The 21,388-nt window shown below is 38.9% G+C and overlaps 1 protein-coding gene across 1 annotated transcript in view; it reads left to right on the forward strand.

The window, feature by feature from the left end:
• Positions 1–1,445, forward strand: part of Lrrk2 (leucine rich repeat kinase 2) — a 145,941-nt gene extending 144,496 nt beyond the window's left edge. The window contains exon 47 of the mRNA XM_027397850.2: positions 701–1,445. Coding sequence (XP_027253651.1) covers positions 701–822 — 122 coding nt within the window. The 3' untranslated portion in view covers positions 823–1,445. The remainder of the gene's footprint in view (positions 1–700) is intronic.
• The last annotated feature ends 19,943 nt before the right edge of the window (positions 1,446–21,388 follow it).

Here is a 21,388-nt window from a genome sequence, read left to right on the forward strand (position 1 = left end):
CTTTAAATTTTTATTTTTTAGTTATTTATTTGTGTGTGTATACATGTGCATTTGTGTACGTGGATATGTGTGTGCCTCTGTGCACTATATGTTTGGGTACACACATGTTACAGTACGTGCATAAAGGTCAGAGAACAACAGGAAGGAGTGGCTCTATTTTTCCACCACGTGAGTCTCAGAGTTCAGACTCAGATCTTCAGTCTTCACAGCAAAAACCTTTCACTGCTGAGCTATCTCATTGGCTCTCATCAGCAATTTCAATTTGAGCTTTAAAGTGTAAGTAACTAAGACATTTTCAAAATTAAATTTTATCAACTGAAGAGTGCTAATTGTTTTTTCCAGAAGTGGTAGAGATAGCAGCCACTGTAAACTGCTCATTCAAGTTTAAATTAAGGGCAATATTTTTCCTTACAAGTTATTTTCATGGGGGTATCTCTATGCTGCCCAATATTTAGCAATATTGCAAATAATTATTTATTTAAGTAAATTAAATGCTAGGTTATAAAATGCTCTTCTTAGAATTTAGGAGCTTCTTAATTAATGTGTGATTAATATTCCCCAGGGGAACTTGTTTTATAATAATTTTATAGAAGAATGACTTAGTACATTCTTTAGGGTGAGTTTATGTTTATACATTTTCTCAGAACAAATCAATATAAATAGTGGATCTTCGAAATATAATTTCTTTTTTTCCTTACAGAAATACAGTCTTGCTTATCTATTTGGGACATCAATCTTCCACATGAAGTACAAAATTTAGAAAAACACATTGAAGTAAGAACAGAGTTAGCTGATAAAATGAAAAGAACATCCGTTGACTAGGACACCAGGCATCCTTGCCCTTGGGTTGGAAAATGATCCTCTTGTTTTTAACATGTATTTTTAAAATGTTTACATTGAAAAGTGTATGTCTATTCTTTGGAAAGCTCAGATGTATATGAAGGAATGTGTATATTTTATGCCTAATTTAATATATGTAAAATACTATCAGCAAACATGTTTTAAAGAACTATTTAATTTAGTACTATATTTTCTATATGCTTTAACTAATTTGATGGAATAATCAAAAGAAGTCTACAAAGCATTAAATTTCAGCATTTATACTAAAATGTGTAAGGCATTCATGTTTGTTTTGCTATGCATTATGAAGATAAAATCTATTTTAAGTTGTTGCTAAGATGTGGATGTTACTTGTTTACTATCTATGAATTATGCAGAGTAGAATAAAAATATTTGGGCAGCTTCCCATGAAATAGATTCTTTCATAACTTGTTTTTAAGTACATTATCATCATAATTGTAAATTGTCAGATTTTTCACTAATAAAGAGTTTTGCCAGGACAGGAATTATCTTGGGTGCTGATGTAAAATTCATCTTACACAATTGCATCTAAAAGAGAATTCCATTAAAACTGTCAAGAAGATTCAACACAGTTCATGAGCAAAGACTTTGTGTGTGGTGATATATTATTTATGATTTATTAAAGCTTGCCTAAGTGTACAGAAAGCAAAGCTAGCCACAAGCTATAGAGGTCAGGCAGTGGTGATTCACATCTGTAATCCCAGCAGCCATACTATTTAGTTATAGAAACCAAGCAGTGGTAGCACACACCTTTAATCCCAGAACTCAGGATTTAGAGGTAGATGGATCTCTGCTAGTTCAAGCCACTCTGACTACACAACATTGATCCAGTATTAAAAGAAACAAATCGCAAGCCTTTAATCCCAGTATTAGGGAGGTAGAGACAGGAGTGATATGGCTAGGCAGTGAGAGAAATAAAAGGTAAGAGGGGACAGGAATTGAGAGCTTTTGCCTCTGAGGATTCATGGAGACAGGATTGCCATTTCAGCTGAGGTAGAGGTAAGATTTACTGACTTAGATGCTTTGCTTCTCTGTCATCAGCTTGAAGCCCAAACCCCAATATCAGTCTCTGGGCTTTCATTTATCATCTTACACTTGTGTCCAAGACCGGAAAGGAAACTTCATGAAAACTGCCTAAAAGGAGACATAATGTAAACACAGAGGCCTCATGTCTGAGAATGAGTCTCTGTCTTTTTCTACTCCACCTTTACATGCAGATACCCTAAAACTTCTATAATTAGTGTAAACGCAGTGATCATTACTTCACATGGTATATTTCATATATATATATATATATATATATATATATATATAATATTATGTGTGTGATGGATGTATATGTGCATGTCATGCACCATGCACTCACATGGAAGTCAGGGGATCACTTGCAAGATTTGGCTGTCTCCTTCCACATAAGGATGCCAGAGATTGGACTCAAGCCATCATACTCAGCAACAAGTGTCCTTACTTATTGAGCATCTTGTTGGCTGTGGCTCCAGGTGATGTTTGTGGTCCTCAGCAGTAAGGCACATCTCCAACTACTTACTATCTATTTCCTTCTTGATTTTTCTGTAATGCATCTACTTGTATTTTCCCTAAATTTGTGACCCTATACATGTTCTGTATCATATATGTGTGTATATTCTGAAAGTCAGATTCATATATATATATATATATATATATATATATATATATATGTGTGTGTGTGTGTGTGTGTGTGTGTGTGTGTGTGTGTGTGTGTGTGTGTTATATACACACATATAAAATGTTATATATATATGTATACATATAAGCATAAAATATTACCTTCATAATTGCATTACTACCAAACCATGGAGACAAATACATAGCTTATTCTTCAATTTGTTGAAGTAGGAATTTTAGCTCAGCTGAGCAAAAATAAACTGCTCATATAGTCATATAAATTAGACCCATTATGGCATCTAATGATGTCTTCCCATAATGAGTATTATTATATATGTAATAACTTGAGAAACATTTCCTAGGAAAAAGACTGTGGTAAGGCCATAGACTGTGGCCAATACTCATCATTTCAAGCTACTCCCCATAATAGGATAACAGACAGAATTGACTTGAATTTTAGGTATGGATACTTTAGAATTCTTTCTATCAAGGTTAATCAAATTCTTAACTTGGAAAGAATGTCTATTCTTCATGGTGACATACTAACTTCATTACATATCAACAGAAATTCATGTCCAATACCTCAAAGGAAACTTTATGAAAACCTCCTAAATGGAGACATGATGTAAACACAGAGGCCTCATGTCTGGGAATGACAGTTTCTCTCTTTTGCTACTCCACTTTTAAATGTGGATACCCTAAAATGTATTTAATTAGTGTAAATACAGTGCTCCTCGTTTCTTCATGTGATATATTTTTTCTTAGTGTGTGCATTTTTTAAAACCAGGTAACTACAAAAGTATGTAAAAGAACATTGTACAACTATGTACAAACACATGCAATCATGAACTAGTGCTATTCCTCACAGATAAGTCTCCATTCATCCCATGGAGCTCTGTGTTCAGCCATGTGTGGGTAATACATGTACAAACATGCAAACAGAGCTTTTTCTTGGGGATTTAGGAGCCACCTAAGTTCCATTTTCCATAACACAAATAGTTGCTCAAATACTAAAACAGAGACCAATGTAGAACTTTGAAAACTGCTGATCATTATCAAAACATTAAAAAAAAACATTAAAACTTACCTAATAGAAAACCCTTTAGTTTTCATATAGAAATTTTAAATTAAAAACACGAAAACCAGTCCCTCTGAACCTAATTCTGGCCAACACAATACTGATTGTGTAGAAACTACTTTATAACCAAAAGGCTAGGAGTGGCAACATAATAGTGTTTGCCTTCCGGAAACTGGAACTTACATGAAATGCTGAACATAGTGTCACATGCTTGTGATCCCAGCACTGCTGATAGGAAGAGAGATGGGCCCCTGGGGTTCACTTACTTTCCAGTCTAGCCTATTCAATTAATTGCAGGCCAAGGAGCAATCATGTCTCAAAACACAGCGTGGTGACTGAGGAATGACACGCAAGGTTGCACACACACACACACACACACACACACACACACACACAGAGAGAGAGAGAGAGAGAGAGAGAGAGAGAGAGAGAGAGAGAGAGAGAGAGAGAATTACTTTTTATGAGCAAAGTTAAACATATTGATGTATCCATTAGTAATAGGAAAGATGGTAAACTTCTCCATATTCAAAGTGAACACACAAATGGTCAGATATTAAAGAGAAAATTGGCACCTAGCCTCTTTGTGTAGTCATCACTTTGGCAGTGGTGGAGAAGCATAGCTACAGCTCCATATTGTTGACCTCACTAGCCTGAGTTCTCCCAGATATTTAAGGACTGCAAATCAAGCCAAAGCAATGGGAGTTCGTGGCTTGAACACTGTAAAGGATTTTGGGCATAGCTGCTATAATGGTACAGAGTTTGGGAGTTTATTAATTGCATTTTAATACAGGTTCAAGCATGTATATGAGAAAAGGAGCACTCAAAAGAAACTGGGCACATCTAAGTGGTATTCGTGCTTCCCAGGGGGGAGAATGGGGAAGAATAAAATATAACTAAGTGTGAGCCTGCCTCCTCAAGGGAGAGTAAGCAATTGATTGTCTTAACATTCACCATCTTTACCCTTTTAGTGACTCTCAAGTTACAGCTCGAAAGCTTGCCATGAAACCTTCTTGTTGGTTTGTTTCTTTTTGTTTTTTCCTTCTTCTTTTCTTTTTGACAAGAAAGAGATGTGAAACAGCTCCAGAGATACTGTGGAAGGAATTAAGATTTGATAAATGAAAACCAGAAGGGGTTTAGTCTGTATCATTTTCCTGTGAATGGGATTTCTAGTGGGGTTCCTAGAAAACTGCAGGATTTGGTCAGAGAAGGGATAATGGCCTTAAGAAGTTACTAGTTGTACTAGAATTTTTGCTTCACTTGGTAACGGACAATGAAGGACATATTTCCCCATTATTATATTTCCAAGATGTTCTCTGTCTTTCTTTCCTGCCTCAGCCATGTATAGTTTGAGGATGAATCTGAAAGCAAATGCTTTTCCTGGAGACAAAAGGAATAAAATAAAATTTGAGAATTTCCAACTCAGAATGAGTGGAAAACTTGTTCTCCATTGTTTTCATTTTCCCCAGCGATTGCTTCCATTACAACCTAAGATGTGGGTGCTTTGCAGATGCCACAATTGCTTCTTCTGCTCTTTCAAGGCATTTAGAGTGTTCTTAGTCTTTGGCTTTGAAACATAGGCTGGATATCCTGGAGCCAAAGACTTTCTGTGTGAACACAGAGTTCTGAGCAGAGACAGGAGCAATGAGAGCTTCCTAGTCCATTGTTTCCTTGACATTTGATACCCAGCCTTACCCAGGGAGACTCTGTGTGCCAAAGAATTGACTTAAAGAATAGGGAGGAAGAAAGACCATCAGTGTGTGCACTTTGAGCTATTGCCTTGCTTCTGTGACCATGTGCTATGCCATGATACTTGAATCAGAAACCTAAACTTTACCCAGTTACCCCATATAAGTTATTTCAGTTGATCATCATTGTATCTGTGCACTTTAAGACCATAAAACAGTGTGGTTCCATTTAGAGATGAAAATACAACAGTGTGATACAATAGGGGGTTGGGGAAGAAGCTGTTAAATCAAAGCTAGGAATCTAGGGTTGAACAGACAACAGTTTCCACAGTGAGATTGCCTGCTAGCAGGTAGACCCATGTGCACTGCCTTTGGAGCATGTCGCTTGTAAAAAGGTGTACTGCCAAGTACTGACATTTGTGACAATTTCAATCCCTGGACAACTTGATTCTGACGAGTGGAAAACAATTGAGTAATGATGCAAGATAGTTTATATAATAACTGTTGATATGCCATTTACATAAAATTAATTATAAAGCTAATGAACTTCTTGGGGAGGGTCTTAGAAAGTTATAGCCTAGGGCTGGTGTCTTAGAATTTTTTTTCTGAGGCCCTGATGTATGGAAAGAACACAGGTCCTTCTCTAATCCAGGAATAGGCTTAGTACAGCCAGAAATGGCCTGGGTGCAGGGCCATGGGGGAACTGCAGACCCTGAGAACCCAACTCTTCCTACTATAGGGGCTCTGGTTATCAGTCCCAAGGTTTCTTTGGACTCAGTCTGTGTTCCTCTTGTGTGACTTGTGTTTGATTACCTTCCCCCATAGGTTCTGATGACCTGTCCCATACTCCCACCCCAGAAATAGTATATAAAAAACTGTGTCCTTAATAAGCTTGCTTAGCATATGACATATCTTGTACAAGGCCTCCGGACCCCAGCTTTCCCATCTATCTTCTTTATCTTCTTACCTCCTGGCCATCACTCACTTAGGACCTCCCTGTCACTGAAGTGCAACCTGATGTTTCAGGTCACAAGTCATGCACAGGTACTATCCCCTAAGGAATCAAGCTGTGTGTCAACTTCACTAAAGAGGATTCCTTTATCATTTTCACACTGTTAAATGCAGTGATCTCTGGCACTTGCTCTTGTGAGCCATCTATGATGGAACTTCAGCTGCTGTGATGGCCTTTGTTTTCTTTATGTTATTTTTTTCTGACCATTTATGTAAAGTTTGGAAAGAATCTGCTACCAAAGTATCAGCTCTGTTTCTTTCACTAAAACCCATCATCACATATAGTTGGAAAAAATGAGCTCTGGTTGCATGCCAGGCCATTGCCTCCTGCCTGCTTCTTTGTCACATACTTGCCTGTTTTTCTACGTTACTCTGGTCCAAATTCCATGCTATCTTGTTACAAGAGAACGATTTCTTTGTATCAAAGTGAAGATTTATCTGTCTTGTTTAATCTTAAATTATTCAAATGTGTACACTAAGTACGACTGTGGTGATATCTTGCTTGTACAAATAAAGCCTGTGCAATGGAAAGCTCCATCCTCTGATCTTCAGACAGGCCTTGTACAAACAAGATATCACCACATACAACCCTGCCACCATTACGCACTATAAACAACAAAACATTTAATTTGCTATGATTAAGATCAGTGCAGTTGATACTTCTACATTTTTAATATTTCAATGAATTTCCTGCTGCTACTAATCTTTCAATAATGCATGCTCTTTACTATTCTTTCTCCTCTATATCTCTCTTCCATGTGTGTGTGTGTGGGGGGTGTGTGGCTGAAGTAGGGAAGGGGGTTTTTTGGCTAGTTGTGTGTGTCTGTCAACTTGACATAAGTTAGAGTCATCAGAGAAGGAGGCGCCTCGGCTGAGGAAATGCCTCCATGAAATTCAGCTGTAAGATATTTTCTCAATTAGTGATCAATGGGAATGGCCCAGATCTTTGTGGGTGGTGCCATCCCTGGGCTGGTGGTTTTGGGTTCTATAAGAAAGCAGGCTGAGCAAGCAATAGGAAGTAAGTTGTAAGAAGCTCCCCTCCACGGCCTCTGCATCAGCTCCTGCCTCTGGGATCCTGCCCTGTTTGAATTCTTGTCCTGACTTCCTTCAATGATGAACAGCAATGTGTAAGTGTAAGCCAAATAAACCCTTTCCTTCCCAACTTGCTTTTTGGTCATGGTATTTCATGGCAGCAATAGAGACCCTAAATAATACATAAATGTGCATGATTGTGCTCAGCTGTCTAGGTGCAGGTCTAGACCAGAGGATGGCATTGGGGTATCTTCCTCAGTTGATTCCCTGCCTTTTATTTTTAGAGACAAGATCTCTCAGTGAACCTGAAGCTCACTGTTTGGGATAGACTGCATGGCCCATAAGCTTCTTGGATATCTCTGTCACCATCCTCCAGTGCTATGGTTACAGACTCATGCCTCCATACCCAGCTTTTACATGCTTGAGATCAACTCAGGTTCTCATATTTGTTCTGCGAATCATTTTAACCTCTGAGTCATTCCCTTCTCCTTTAGTTGTGACTCATGTAGCCCAGGGTGGCATTGAACTCACTACATAGCTAAGAATGATATTGAACTTCTGATGCTCCTCATCCATCTCCTGGGTGCTGGTATTACAGGTATGTGCCACCACAATGGCTTTTATGTGGTGACAGAATCACAGACAGGACCTTATGCATGCTAGCTATATACTCAACCTTACATACTCAACTAAGTGAGCTACATCCCCAATATGTATGTTCTATCCTAGGTAGGATAATCCCTGCAGCATAGGGATAGAAAGTTGGAGGTCAACAACAGATGAAACAGATTCCATGTTTAAGATGACTAAATAGAAATTACTTTAGCACAAAACAATGAGTTTTTCTTTATGTAACTTTCATATGTCACATGTATGATCATGAACCTCCCTTTACCTTTTCTGCTTTACACTTCAATAAAAACCTTTCCTTCCATTTGTTTCATGTTTTCTGTCTAATGACCAGACCCGTTCCCATGACATAGGGTTTTATAAATGAATTTTCACATCAAAAGCTTTGTATAAATTTCTGAGTGGTCCTTTCTTCTTGTAGTAGGAAATTATAAAATAAATTCAATCACATTTCAGTTTTATGTGCCTTTGTCCTTGAATAAAGCCAGCTGGGAGTCTCTTTGACATTTAGTGAACTGTGTTTACCAAGAAGTATTTTATATCAAAGATAAATAGCAGATGTACCCACATATATATGTAAACAAAATGCTACCAATACTGTAAGTAAATTATTTTGCTTTCCAGAAAATTCAATCACATTTTCTGTTGCTTCTACGGATTACTTTATACCCTCTGGTTTTCACAAAGATAATTACTATGAGTCAATTACAGAGTTGCCCACTCTCTGGTTGTTGACAGTATATGTTTTATCCCTTCTTTTGAAGATATTGACTTTACATTAAAGCACTTAGTTTCTGTCTCTATATAAATCTGTCTATAGATTATTTATTACCACAAATAACTTTATACTTTAAAGTTATTATAAATAGAAAATGATATTTGAAAGCCTAGGATATTTTTATGGAACACTTTTACACTTTGGAAAATAGAAGGAAATAACATAAGCTTTAATTAGTAGTCAGAGACCTGTATGTCAAAAGGCATTAAGTAGGCTCCTGCCTGTATCAGACCCAACCTCTAGGCCCAGTCCAGCTCTTACAATTTGCAAGAGGACCCAGCCCATCTTCCCTGCAAGCACATTCCCAATCCTCAGAACAAGCCTGGGTACCATATCCAGTTCCCCAAACTAGTCCGGTGAATCCCAGCCACACTGTCCCCAGGCTCCTGGTATGTAACAGAACACACATCTTGCATGGTAATCTAGCCTTCTATATAGATGTGGTACACTTATATGGTCAGTAACCAAGAGCTATCTAATTAAACTTGAAGGTCACTCAACAGGAGAGAAATTCTGGCTCTGGAAACCTAGCTAACAAACCTGGGGCTAGTGAGTTCTTGGATCTTCAAGGAGAGCCTACTAGTAGTGCCTCTTCAGTAAGTCAGTATAATTCCTAACTGTATTCTAAATATTAGCCAAATACCTACACATGAATGTAGCTCTAAACTCTCATAAAGGAAGCTTTGCTCTGCAGCAGATGAGCACCACCATAAAAAGCCACAACTGGGAAAAAGTGCAGAAAACAACTGATCGTGGGCTGCCCAGGTCCAATGATGCATCTACATAACAACTCCACACCTAAGGTTCAGGTGTTGTAATGTAAAAAGTGGTGCAAGAAAGAGGCCATGTGACAGGGCTCTTATGTGGAGGTTTTTGTTTTGTCTTGTTTCTGTTTTTTGTTTTTTTAATTAGGGAATGGGAATGGAAAAAGGGGAAAGGGGGATACCAGCCTCTGGGGACAGGAGGAGCAGAAGAGAAGAGAGAGGCAGAGTGGGGGAGGGGTGTAGAGAAACAGGCATAGAAACAGGGACAAGAGAAAGAGACAGAGAGAGGGGGGGAGTAGTGAATGTAGATAAGGAGGTGCTCTTAGTGGTTGCAGCTGAGGGCATATCCAGTCAGGATCGCAAGGACAGGCCAGTACACATGCCTGAATACTAACACCAGGGAACATTATGAAAGAAGGAAGAGATGATTTTAAGAGCCAAAGTATCAGGAAGTTCCCTGTATGGTTGTGTCTTCTAGAAATGATAGGGAGGCTACGCTTAACAATGCCATAGCAATGTGGTTGCCTAAACAAGACCAGAGCATGCTAACACCAATAGACATGTCAATATGGAAGGGTGGCTGGGAGAAATCTCAGGGAGCTACACCGCTGGGGAGATAGCTAAAAAAAGCTCTCCATGTCTTTCAGACAACTGGAGCTCCGTTCCCAGCTGCTCACAACTTCCTTTAACTTCAGCAGTAGGGTATCAGACCTTTTCTTCTAACCTCCATGGGCACTCTCACACAGACATAAAATGAAATTACATGTTAAAAATTCGTAGACCCACTGGGAAAAATATATTCTAGTAAGTCTACTTTGTCAGAAGAACTAATCTTTCTTCTTTTCCTTTGGCATGTCTGCTAGTATTCAGGCATCTGTAGTGGCCTGTCCTTGGGTTCTGATAAGGTATGTCCTCAGCTGCAGTCACCTTTGCACGTTCACTATGTTTCCTTTTAAAAGGGGTCTGCCCTCCTCCCATTCTCCTCTCTCTGTGTGTCTCTGTCTCTGTCTCTGTCTCTGTCTATCTCTGTCTCTGACTCTCTGTGTCTCTGTGTGTCTCTGTCTCTCTGTCTCTGTCTCTGTCTCTGTCTCTGTCTCTGTCTCTCTCTCTCTCTCTCTCTCTCTCTCTCTCTCTCTCTCTTTCTGTGCCCTTCTTTCCTCTCTCCTGTTGCTCGTGTCCCCAGAGGCCAGTCTCCCCCCTCCCCTTTCTCCTTTTTATGATCCCCCAAAGCCTCTGCTTGAACCTGTGGCATCTTTCTCTCTTGAGTGCGCTGCTTTTCTTAAATTACCACAATGTCAGGATTTAAAAAGTGGGTAGTGCACAGAAACAGCTTACCTGAACAAGGGGGAGCTCAAGAACCCCAGACTGATAGCTGGGAAACCTGAATGTGGGTGTCAGTTAGGAGGACTGGGCAGTCTATGGGGTCTCTGGTAGTGGATCATTATTTATCCCTAGTGTACAAATGGACATTGGGAAACCACTTCACATAGAGGGATACTCTATCAGCCTAGACACACAGGGGAGGGCCTAGGCCCTGCTACAAATGATGTGACAGACATTGAAGATCCCTCATAGAACACTTCACCCTCCCTGGGGATCAGAAAGGAGATAAGATAGAGGGTGGGTGGGCAGGCAAGGAAGGAGGGGAGACAGAGGGTACTGGGGTTGACATATAAAGCAAGATTGTTTCTAATTTAAATTTTTTTTAAAAAGTGGGTAGGGAGTCTCTGGACTTCTGGATCGCTGTACATTTCCTGGTTCATTCCAGGAAGTTGAAGAAGTTAAATATGTAAATATTAAGTATGTAAAGTTAAAGTTAAATATGCAGATACATATGAACAAAGTGTCCCTCTCTACAGGTGAGGGACACCTTGTTCAGATTCTCCTGGTTCTCAGTCCCTAAGTGATTTCAGAGCTTTGTGTTTGTTGAGAAGAGCAAAGAGTTTCAAATCTTGAAATTCACTGAGGAGCCAATGTTCTGTTGTTACTTGAGTGATGGGCTGAGCTCCTGGACCATAGACCAGGGATAGCAGTGATAGAAGAAAGAACTAGCAAGCCAGGCATGTTACTTTGTGACACAGCCATCCCTCATTTTGTTCAGAAGTGATTTGGCTATTCAGGGTCTTTTATATTTCCCTATGAGTTTTAGGGTTCTTTCCCATGTTTTTGTTCAAGAATGTCATTAGAATGTATAGGATCTATAAGTCAGCCCTTGTAATAGTGCCATTTTCACAATATTAATTTGGCCACTCTATGAACATGAAAATGTTCCTGTTTTTAATGTGTTAGTCAGTTTTTTTTAATATAGTTTTAATTTTGGAAGTCACCTGCTTCTTTGGCTAGATTAATTGATAGGTAATGATTTTGAAGAACATCATGAGTGGGATTGTTAAACCAATTTCTCAGCAAGTTCATTGTGGTGCATAGAAAAAATACTGATTTTGCTTGCTTGAGTCAGTGATTGTGCTTGTGGCACAGTCTGATGTGAGATTCTGTGTAACCCAAGTTTCTTGGCCAGGTGAACACTCTTGGCACTCAAAAGAAATCTGTATGGTTTACTCAGGGGAAAACAATGGCCTATAATTTAGTTTAGATACTTGTATACACAGGTGCTGGGTCTTGTTTCTCAGTAGTCTGCATCTTTTAATCAGAGAATTAAGGCCTTTTATACACAGGATTATTAAAGAAAAGTCTGCAGTAGTTCCTTGTGTTGTTGCTTTTCTCATGCCAGATTCTGAGTTCCCATTCATTTGTCTTTAGTGAGCTTTATTCTCCCCTATATGCTTGTGATTTTGCTAATCTCTGTCTTCTATATTCAGCATTAATTTAAGTATCTTTTGCAATGCTGACTTAAAGATCATGAATTCTTTCAGCCTATGGTAACCTTAGAAGGTCTTTACTTATTTTTTAATTTCGAGGTTGACTATTGGATATAATGATCAGGGTTGGCAGTTATTTATCTTTTAATCCTTGAAATATATAACCCCTCATTCTCTTGGCTTGAGACTTTAGGCTGAAGACTTAGCCATTATCCTGATAGCTTTGCCTTCACAAGTGACTGAGTGCATATCTTTTGCAGCCTTCAACTTTCTTATTTTGTACTATACTCTCAGTATTTTAACTGTAGTAAGAAACAGCATGCTTATTATTGTCATATCTGTTTTGAGTTTTGAGTGGTTCATACATCTGGATGCCCTTTACAAAATTTGGGGAAGGAGTTCTGATACTGCTTTACTACTTAACTGAGTTTCTGTGTCTTTAACTTCTGATTTAGTGGTCCCATCTATGTGTAAAATCCTAAGTGGGCATTTTCCTTTTTGGCAAAGTCTTGTATATGAATGCTTGTTTTGGTGTTGTCTTCTCCCTGGCATCTTGCCCTGGTTTTGATGTTTGCCTGACTTTTGCTTCCAAAGATTTTTCCACCAAAAGTTCTGCTTCATGTTTTCAGAATACCCACTTTTGTTTTTAACAAACTGCTTTTTTTTTACATCCTGCATATTCTTTTATGTTTTTTCAAATTTTTTAATTTGAATTAGAAACAAGATTGTTTTACATGACAATCCCAGTTCCCTTCTCCCTCACATCCTCCCCTACCACCACCCCCTCAACTAAAACCCTACCTATAACATACCCTTTCTGCTCCTCCTGGATGGTGAGGCCTTCCATAGGGAGTCATCAGAGTCTATCATATCCTTTGGGATAGGGCCTAGGCCCACCTCCGTGTGTCCTGACTCAGGGAGTATTCCTCTATGTGGAATGGGCTCCCAAAGTCCACACCTATGCTAGGGATAAGTACTGAACTACTACAGGAGGTCCTGTAGATTTCCGAGGTTTCCTCACTGAAACCCATGTTCCTGGGGTCTGGATCAGTCCCATGTTGGTATCCCAGCTATCAGTCTGGGGAGCAAGAGTTCCCTGATGTTCAGGTCAGTTGTTTTTGTGGGTTTCACCAGCCTGTTCTGGACCCCTTTTCTCTTCACTGGTCCTTCTCTGCATCTGGATTCCAGTTCAGTTCAGTGATTAGTTGTGGGTGTCTGCTTCTACTTCCACCAGCTGCTGGATGAGGGCTTTTGGGTGGCATATAAGTCAGTCATCAATCTCATTATCAGGGGAGGGCATTTAAGGTAGCCTCTCCTCTGTTGCTTAGATTGTTAGCTGGTGTCATCTTTGTAGATGTCCAGACATTTCCCTAGTGCCTGATTTCTCTGTAAACCTAGAATGTCTCCCTCTAGTATGGTATCTCCATTCTTGTTATCTTCTATTCTTCCCCTGACTCAACCTTTCTACTCCCTCATGTCCTCTGCATCCCTCCTCTTCTTACTTTCTCATTCTCCTAGCTCCCTCCCCCCTCTTCCCATGCTCTCAATTTGCTCAGGGGATATTGACCCTTTCCCCTTCTCCAGGGGACCATGTATGTTTCTCTTAGGGTCCTCCTTGTTTACTAGCTTTTCTGGCAGTGTGGATTGTAGGCTGGTAATCCTTTACTCTATGTCTAAAATCCGCATATGAGTGAGTACATACCATGTTTGTCTTTTTGTGATTGGGTTACCTCACTCAGAATGTTTTCTTCTACTTCCATCCATTTGCCGGCCAATTCAAGATTCCATTGTTTTTTGTTTTTGTTTTTGTTTTTGTTTTCTTCTGAGTAGTACTCCATTGTATAAATGTACTACATTTTCTCTATCCATTCTTAGGTTGAGGGGCATCTAGGCTGCTTCCAGTTTCTGGCTATTACAAATAGTGCTGTTGTGAACATCGTTGAACAGATGTCCTTGTTGAATGAATGTGCTTCTTTTGGGTATATGCCTAAGAGTGGAATTGCTGGATCTTGTGGTACACTGATTCCCATTTTCTTGAAGAGTTGCCATACTGATTTTCAAAGTGGCTGTACAAGTTGGGACTCCCACCAGCAGTGGAGAAGTGTTCCCCTTTCTCCACATCCTCTCCAGCATAAACTGTTATTGGTGTTTTTGATTTTAGCCATTCTGACAGGAGTAAGATGGTATCTCAGAGTTGTTTTGATTTGCATTTCCCTGATGGCTAAGGATGTTGAACACTTTCTTATGTGTCTTTCAGTCATTTTAGATTCCTCTATTGAGAATTGTCTATTTAGTTCTGTAACCCACTTTTTAATTGGATTGTTTGGTGTTTTGGAGACTAGCTTCTTGGGTTCTTTGTATGTTTTGGAGATCAGCCCTTTGTCAGATGTGGGGTTGGTGAATATCTTTTCCCAGTCTGTGGCCTCCCCGTTTTGTCTTTCTTACTGTGTCCTTTGCCTTACAGAAGCTTCTAAGTTTCAGGAGGTCCCATTTATCAATTGTTGACCTCAGTGTCTGTGCTACTGGTGTAATGCTTAGGAAGCGCTCTCCTGTACCAATTAATTCAAGGGTATTTCCCACTTTGTCTTCTAATAGGTTCAGTTTGGCTGGGTGTATGTTGAGGTCTTTGATCCATTTTGACTTAAGTTTTGTGCATGGCGATAGGCTTGGGTTTATCTGTAGTCTTCTACATGTCTGAAACCAGTTTTGCCAGCACCATTTGTTGAAGATGTTCTCTTTGTTTCAGATTATAAATTTGGATTGTTTGTCAAAAATCAGGTGTTTGTAGGTGTGTGGGTTAATATCAGGGTTTTCAACTCTATTCCATTGGTCTACCTATCTATTTTTGTGCCAATACCAAGCTGTTTTCAGGACTATAGCTCTATAATAGAGTTTGAAGTCAGGGATGGTGATGCTGCCAGAAGTTCCTTTATTGAAAAGGGATGTTTTGGCTATCCTGAGTCTTTTGTTTCTCCATATAAAGTTGAGAATTGTTCTTTCAAGGTTTGCGAAAAATTGTGTTGGGATTTTGATGGGTATTGCATTGAATCTGTAGATTGCTTTTGGCAAGATTGCTATTTTTACTATGTTGATCCTACCTATCCAAGAACATGGGAGATCTTTCCATTTTTTGGTATATTCTTTAATTTCTTTCTTTAAAGACTCAAAGTTCTTACTATACAGGTCTTTCTCATTTTTGGTTAGTGTTACCCCAACATATTTTATTTTGCTAGTTGCTATTGTAAAGGGTGATGTTTCTCTGATTTCTTTCTCATCAAATTTATCTTCTGTAAATAGTATGGCTACTGATTTTTTTGAGTTAATCTTGTATCCTGTCACTTTGCTGAAGGTGTTCATCAGGTGTAGGAGTTCCATGGTAGAGTTTTTCGCGTGACTTATGTAGACTATCATATCATCTGCAAATAGTGAAAGTTTGATTTCTTCCTTTCTGATTAGTATCCCCTTGATCTCCTTTTGTTGTCTTTTTGCTCTAGCTAGAACTTCAAGGACAATATTGAAAAGATATGGAGAGAGTGGACAGCCTTGTCATGTTCCCGATTTTAGATGAATTGCATTGAGTTTCTCTCCTTTTAATTTGATGTTGGCTGTTGGCTTGCTGCATATTGCTTTTATTATGTTAAGGTATGTTCCTGTTATCCCTGATTTCTCCAAGACCTTTATCATGAAGGGGTGTTGGATTTTGTCAAAGGCTTTTTCGGCATCTAGTGAGATGATTGTGTGTGTTTTTTTCCCCTCAGTCTATATGGTAGATTACATTGATGGATTTTGGTATGCTGAACCATCCTTGCATCCGTAGGATGAAGCCTACTTGATCAAGGTGGATGATTTCTCTGATGTGTTCTGATTCAATTTGACAGTATTTTATTGAGAATTTTTGCATCAATGTTCATGAGGGATATTGGTCTATAGTTCTCTTTCTTAGTTGTGTCTTTGTGTGGCTTGGGTATCAAAGGTAATTGAAGCCTCATAAAAAAGAGTTTGGCAATGACCCTTCTGCTTCTATTGTGTGGAATACTTTGAAGAGAATTGGTATTAGCTGTTCCTTGAATTTCTGATAGAATTCTGCACTGAAGCCATCTGGCCCTGGGCTTTTTTTGGTTGAGAGTCTTCTGATAACTGCTTCAATTTCATTAGTGTTTATAGGTCTATTTAAGTTGCTTATCTGTTCTTGATTTAATTTTGGCAAGTGAAATCTGTCCAGAACATTGTCTTTTTCCTTTAGATTTTTGAATTTTGAGGAATATAGGTTTTTAAAGTATGACCTGATGATTCTCTGCATTTCCTCTTTGTCGTTATGCCCCCCTTTTCATTCCTGATTTTATTAATTTGCATGTTCATTCTCTTCTAATTGGTAAGTTTGGATAAAGGTTTGGCTATCTTGTTGATTTTCTTGAGGAAACAACTCTTCTTTATATGGATTCTTTGTATTGTTCTCCTAGTTTCCATTTTATTGATTTCAGCCCTCAATTTGATTATTTCCTGGTGTCTGCTCCTCTGGGGTATATTGGCTTCTTTGTATTCTAAAGCTTTCAGTTGTGCAGTTAATTCTCTAGTGTGATAATTCTCCTGTTTCTTCATGTGGGCACTTAGTGCTATGAACTTTCCTCTTAACACTGCTTTCATTGGGTGTTACTTAATTTCTATGAGTTTGTAGGTTTTCTGTAATTTGTGTTGTTGTTGAATTCTAACTTTAAAGCATGGTGGTCTGATAAGATTCAGGGGGTTATTTCAATTTTTTTGTACCTGTTGAGGTTTGCTATGTTGCAAGTATGTGGTCAACTTTAGAGAAGGTTCCATGTGGTGCTGAGAAGAAGGTAAATTGTTTTGTATTTGGATGGAATGTTCTATAGATATCTGTTAAGTCCAATTGCGCCATAACTTCTATTAGTTCCTTTGTTTCTTTGTTAAGTTTCTGTCTGGTGTTCCTGTCCAGTGGTGAGAGTGGGGTGTTGAAGTCTCCCTCTATAAGTGTGTGTGATTTTCTGTGTGATTTGAGTTTTAGTAATATTTTTTTAACAAATGTGAATGCCTTTGTATTTGGGGCATAAATGTTCAGAATTAAGACTTCATTCTGATGGATTTCTCCTGTGATGAGTAGGAAGTGACCTCCTTCATCTCTTTAGATTGATTTTAGTTTAAAGTCCAATTTGTTGGATATTAGGATTGCTACCCCGCTTGTTTCTTGTGTCCATTTGATTGGAAAATCTTTTCCCAACCTTTAATTCTTAGGCACCGTCTGTCTTTGAAGTTGAGGTATGTTTCTTGTATTCAGCAGAAGAATGGATTCTGTCTTCTTATCCTTTCTGCTAATCTGTGTCTTTTTATAGGCAAGTTAAGACCATTAATGTTGATGGATATTAATGACCATTGATTGTTCATTCTTGTTTGTTTTTGATTTGGTGATGGTTGCGAAATTATGTGTGGGATTCTATCCATTTTTCCTTTCAGCTGTTGGTAAAGTGGGATTATCTATTACCTATATTTTTCAGGTTGTAGTTAACTTCCTTGGGTTTCAGTTTTCCTTCCAGAACTTTCTGTAGGGCTGGATTGGTGGATATGTATTGTTTGAATCTGGTTTTGTCATAGAATATCTTGTTTTCTTCATCTATGTTGATTGAATGCTTTGCTGGGTATAGTACTCTGGGCTGGCATCCATGGTCTCTTAGTGTAGGTAGAATATCTATCCAGGACCTTCTTTCAGAGTTTCCATGGAAAAGTCAGGTGCAATTCTGATAGGTTTGCCTTTATAAGTTACTTGACCTTTTTCCTTTGCTGCTCTTAATATTTTCTGCATGTTTGGTGTTTTGATTATTATGTGGCAAGGAGACCTTTTTTTGGTTCAGTCTATTTGGTTTTCTGTAGGCTTCTTGTATTTTCATTGGCATGTCTTTCTTTAGGTTGGGAAAGTTTTCTTCTATGATTTTGTTGAATATTTTTTCTGCACCTTTGAGTTGTATTTCTTCACCTTCTTCTATACTTATTATTCTTAGGTTTGGTCTTTTCACTGTATCCTATATTTCCTGGATGTTTGGTGTAAGGTATTTGTTGGACTTAAGATTTTCATTGGTTAATGAGTCTATTTCTGCTAGTGTGTTTTCGACTCCTGAGATTCTCTCTTCCATTTCTTGTATTCTGTTGGTTATGCTTACATCTGTAGTTCCTGATCATTTACCCAGCTTTTCTATTTCCAGCATTCACTCAGATTCTGCTTTCTTTATTGTATCTATTTCAGTTTTTAGGTCTTGAACTGTTTCCTTAAGAGATTTGTTGATATCTTGTATTATTTGGTTTGTTTTTTCTTCCATTTCTTTAAGGGATTTTCTCATGTCCTCTTTGGGGTCCTCTATCATTTTCATGAAGAAGTTTTTAAGGTTATTCTCTTCTCCTTCTTCTGCATTGTGATGTTCAGGTCTTGCTGGTGTATGGTTCCTAGTCTCCAGTGGTTTCATATTGGGTTTTCTGTTGTTGAATGTGCTTTTACCTTGTCCTCTTCTCATCCTTTCTTTGGTGGGTGTAGCAGCAGTCTTTTCCTCTCCTGGTGGGTATGGGACCAAGGTTCCCTTCTGGTAAATACAAACAGATACAATACTCTGATATCTGTCATCTTTTTGTGGATGGAGGTGGAACTGTTACTGGGGCCTCTGCAATGGGCAATGTCTAGGTGTGTTGGAAAGACACCGCTAGAAAGACACCGCTGCTGAGTTCCGATCCAGTGAGCCTACCCCTGTCGTCAGATGTCTCTGAGCAGGGCTGCTGAACCAGAACCCTCTTTTATGTTTTATTAATTTGTTTATGTGCATCTTGTTTGAGTTCACTGTTATTTTATAATAATATTTGTGTTCTTTGTGTGGTATTTCCTCTGCTTTGAAAACACTGGTCTGATTACTTTAGGGATTATTGATTTGTTTTGGAGAGTTTGTGTTGCCTTATTCTCTTATATTACATCGTTTTTATATTGGGGGGCTTTAAAATATTATCTAGAAGTTATAGTCTCTCCCATTTGCCTTAAGGCTTTTTACTGAGGTTTGTGTGTGACTGTGTTATGGCTAGATTATGGTACAGTTTCTAACAACTTGGATAGGGGTACATTTCAGTAGATAAGCACTTGCCTACTATGCTGTAGGCACTGGGGTCAGTTTCCAGCACCATCCACGGAGAAGAAAACTGTAATAACAACTTGCAACCTATAAACAAACCAAAAAGAAGAAAATACTCATTGAAGAACAGATACCACCTTAATGCTAATAGCAACAGAGGGCAAAAAGATAGTAGAGAATGTTAAGAAAAGTTAGTACTAAAAACTAAGAATAAGAGAAATGATTTTTAAAGGTGATGCAAAAAGAAAAAAGAAATAAGAACAATAAATAAATGGGAGGAATGAGAACTAGGAGAAGTGGGGGGAAGATTCAATTAAAGAGTTAAATAGAGAGAAAAATAAGAGGAAAGGAAAATTTAAAAAGTGAAAGAAGAACAATATGAGAAATTATTCAATAAATTTTTTTAAAGGAGAAAGAAAGGAAGAAAGGGTTTCAAATGAAGCATTAAAGCAGAATAGGCAAAAGAGGGCATAAAGATAATGAAAGAGAAGTATTCATATGTAAGTATTCAAAACAAGCAGGTATGACCAAAATAGTATTTTTTTTTTTTAAATGAACCATCCATGTCAAACAACGGTCAGTTTTCAGGTGGTCAATTGTAAGGCAGGAGTGAAGGCCCTTAGCCTGGATAGTAAGCTTTCCTGGAGGCATCCAGCAGAGAACTTAGGCTATGTGTTGTCAACCTTGTTCTTTTCCCTTTTGTGTTGTCTAACAACCAAAGGCCCCGGCATGCTGTCGCTGTTCTTGTTTGTCCTTCTGACCTTTGATGGGAGAGTACAGACCTGAGCGTTTCTATCAGGAGTGCCGGTCTGGGTACCTGATGTGTTTGGTTGTGTCTGCTTAGAGTGGTGGAGCAGGCAGAAGGTGTGCATCCATCAGCATGGCAGAAAGGTACGGTGAATGCTGTTTGCCCCACCCTCTGTACTGCTCCCACAAGCAATTTCTAGCTCTCCTTGTAGAGCTCCCAAGAAGGGCTGCCCAACTGTGGCTCAGACTGGCTTCCCACTAGGGGGAGCTCTCAACATATTTGATCCAGTCTTGACCTATTTGCCAGCCTGGTTCTGTAAGCTGCTCTCACTGGATCAGTGCATGGCTTTTGCCGAAGGTTTCCGGAAGGAAACACAACTGTAAATTTTACAGCTTTGACTTCTTAACTGGCTTACTGACATTGCCCTGTCATTAAGGGCATGGAAAGGCAAGAGAAATTCACAGTAAGGGTGTGCCCTGAAGATTGTAGGCGCCCTCTCTGTTGAGGCTATATAGTTCTGCACCACCATGCCTTGGCCCCAGGAGGTTGTGTTCTAGAAAGAATTTCTCCTACTTTATTGAATTTGTCTGTGCCCCACCCTTTGCGGTGATGCCCCAGTATACTGATTGGGTACACTTCTCTGATTGCCTGCTCCTCCATCCAAAAACCAGGAACTTTCCAAGTCTCTGTTCACAGCTAAACTGCAGTCAGTCCCTTCTCAACTGCCACAGACCTTCTAAGTGCTTGCCCCTGTTTTGACACCATCTCCTGAAAAACCTGGTGATAGCTGGAAGCATCTAATCCACCATCTTGTGGTCTCCAATCTTCTATTTGTTGACTTAGTTACATGGATATTTGCTGAAATAATTCTTATGTTTACACATTTTTAAAGATTTACTTATTCCTGCATAGCTCCAGATTAAGAATAAAATGTCTTAATTTATTTGTTTGGAGATAAAAATTTCCTGGAAGTGGTCCCTGTCAATTTTAGCAAATGGGGGTTAAAGGGCATATTGTTAGTGTATAAAATGTTCATAGGTCATGAAATAAGCTATTGTCATGTCACTGTACCATTGCCTCATTTGGTTTTAAGACAATAAGAATGCAGCTGGCTGTGGTGGCACATGCTTTGGATCCCAGCCTTTGGGAAACAGAGGCAGGTGGATTTCTGTGAGTTTGAAGCCAGTCCAGTCTACAGATTGAGTTCTAGGATAGCTAAA

This window comes from Cricetulus griseus, chromosome 2 (assembly GCF_003668045.3).
Source record: "Cricetulus griseus strain 17A/GY chromosome 2, alternate assembly CriGri-PICRH-1.0, whole genome shotgun sequence".
Taxonomy (NCBI): domain Eukaryota; kingdom Metazoa; phylum Chordata; class Mammalia; order Rodentia; family Cricetidae; genus Cricetulus; species Cricetulus griseus.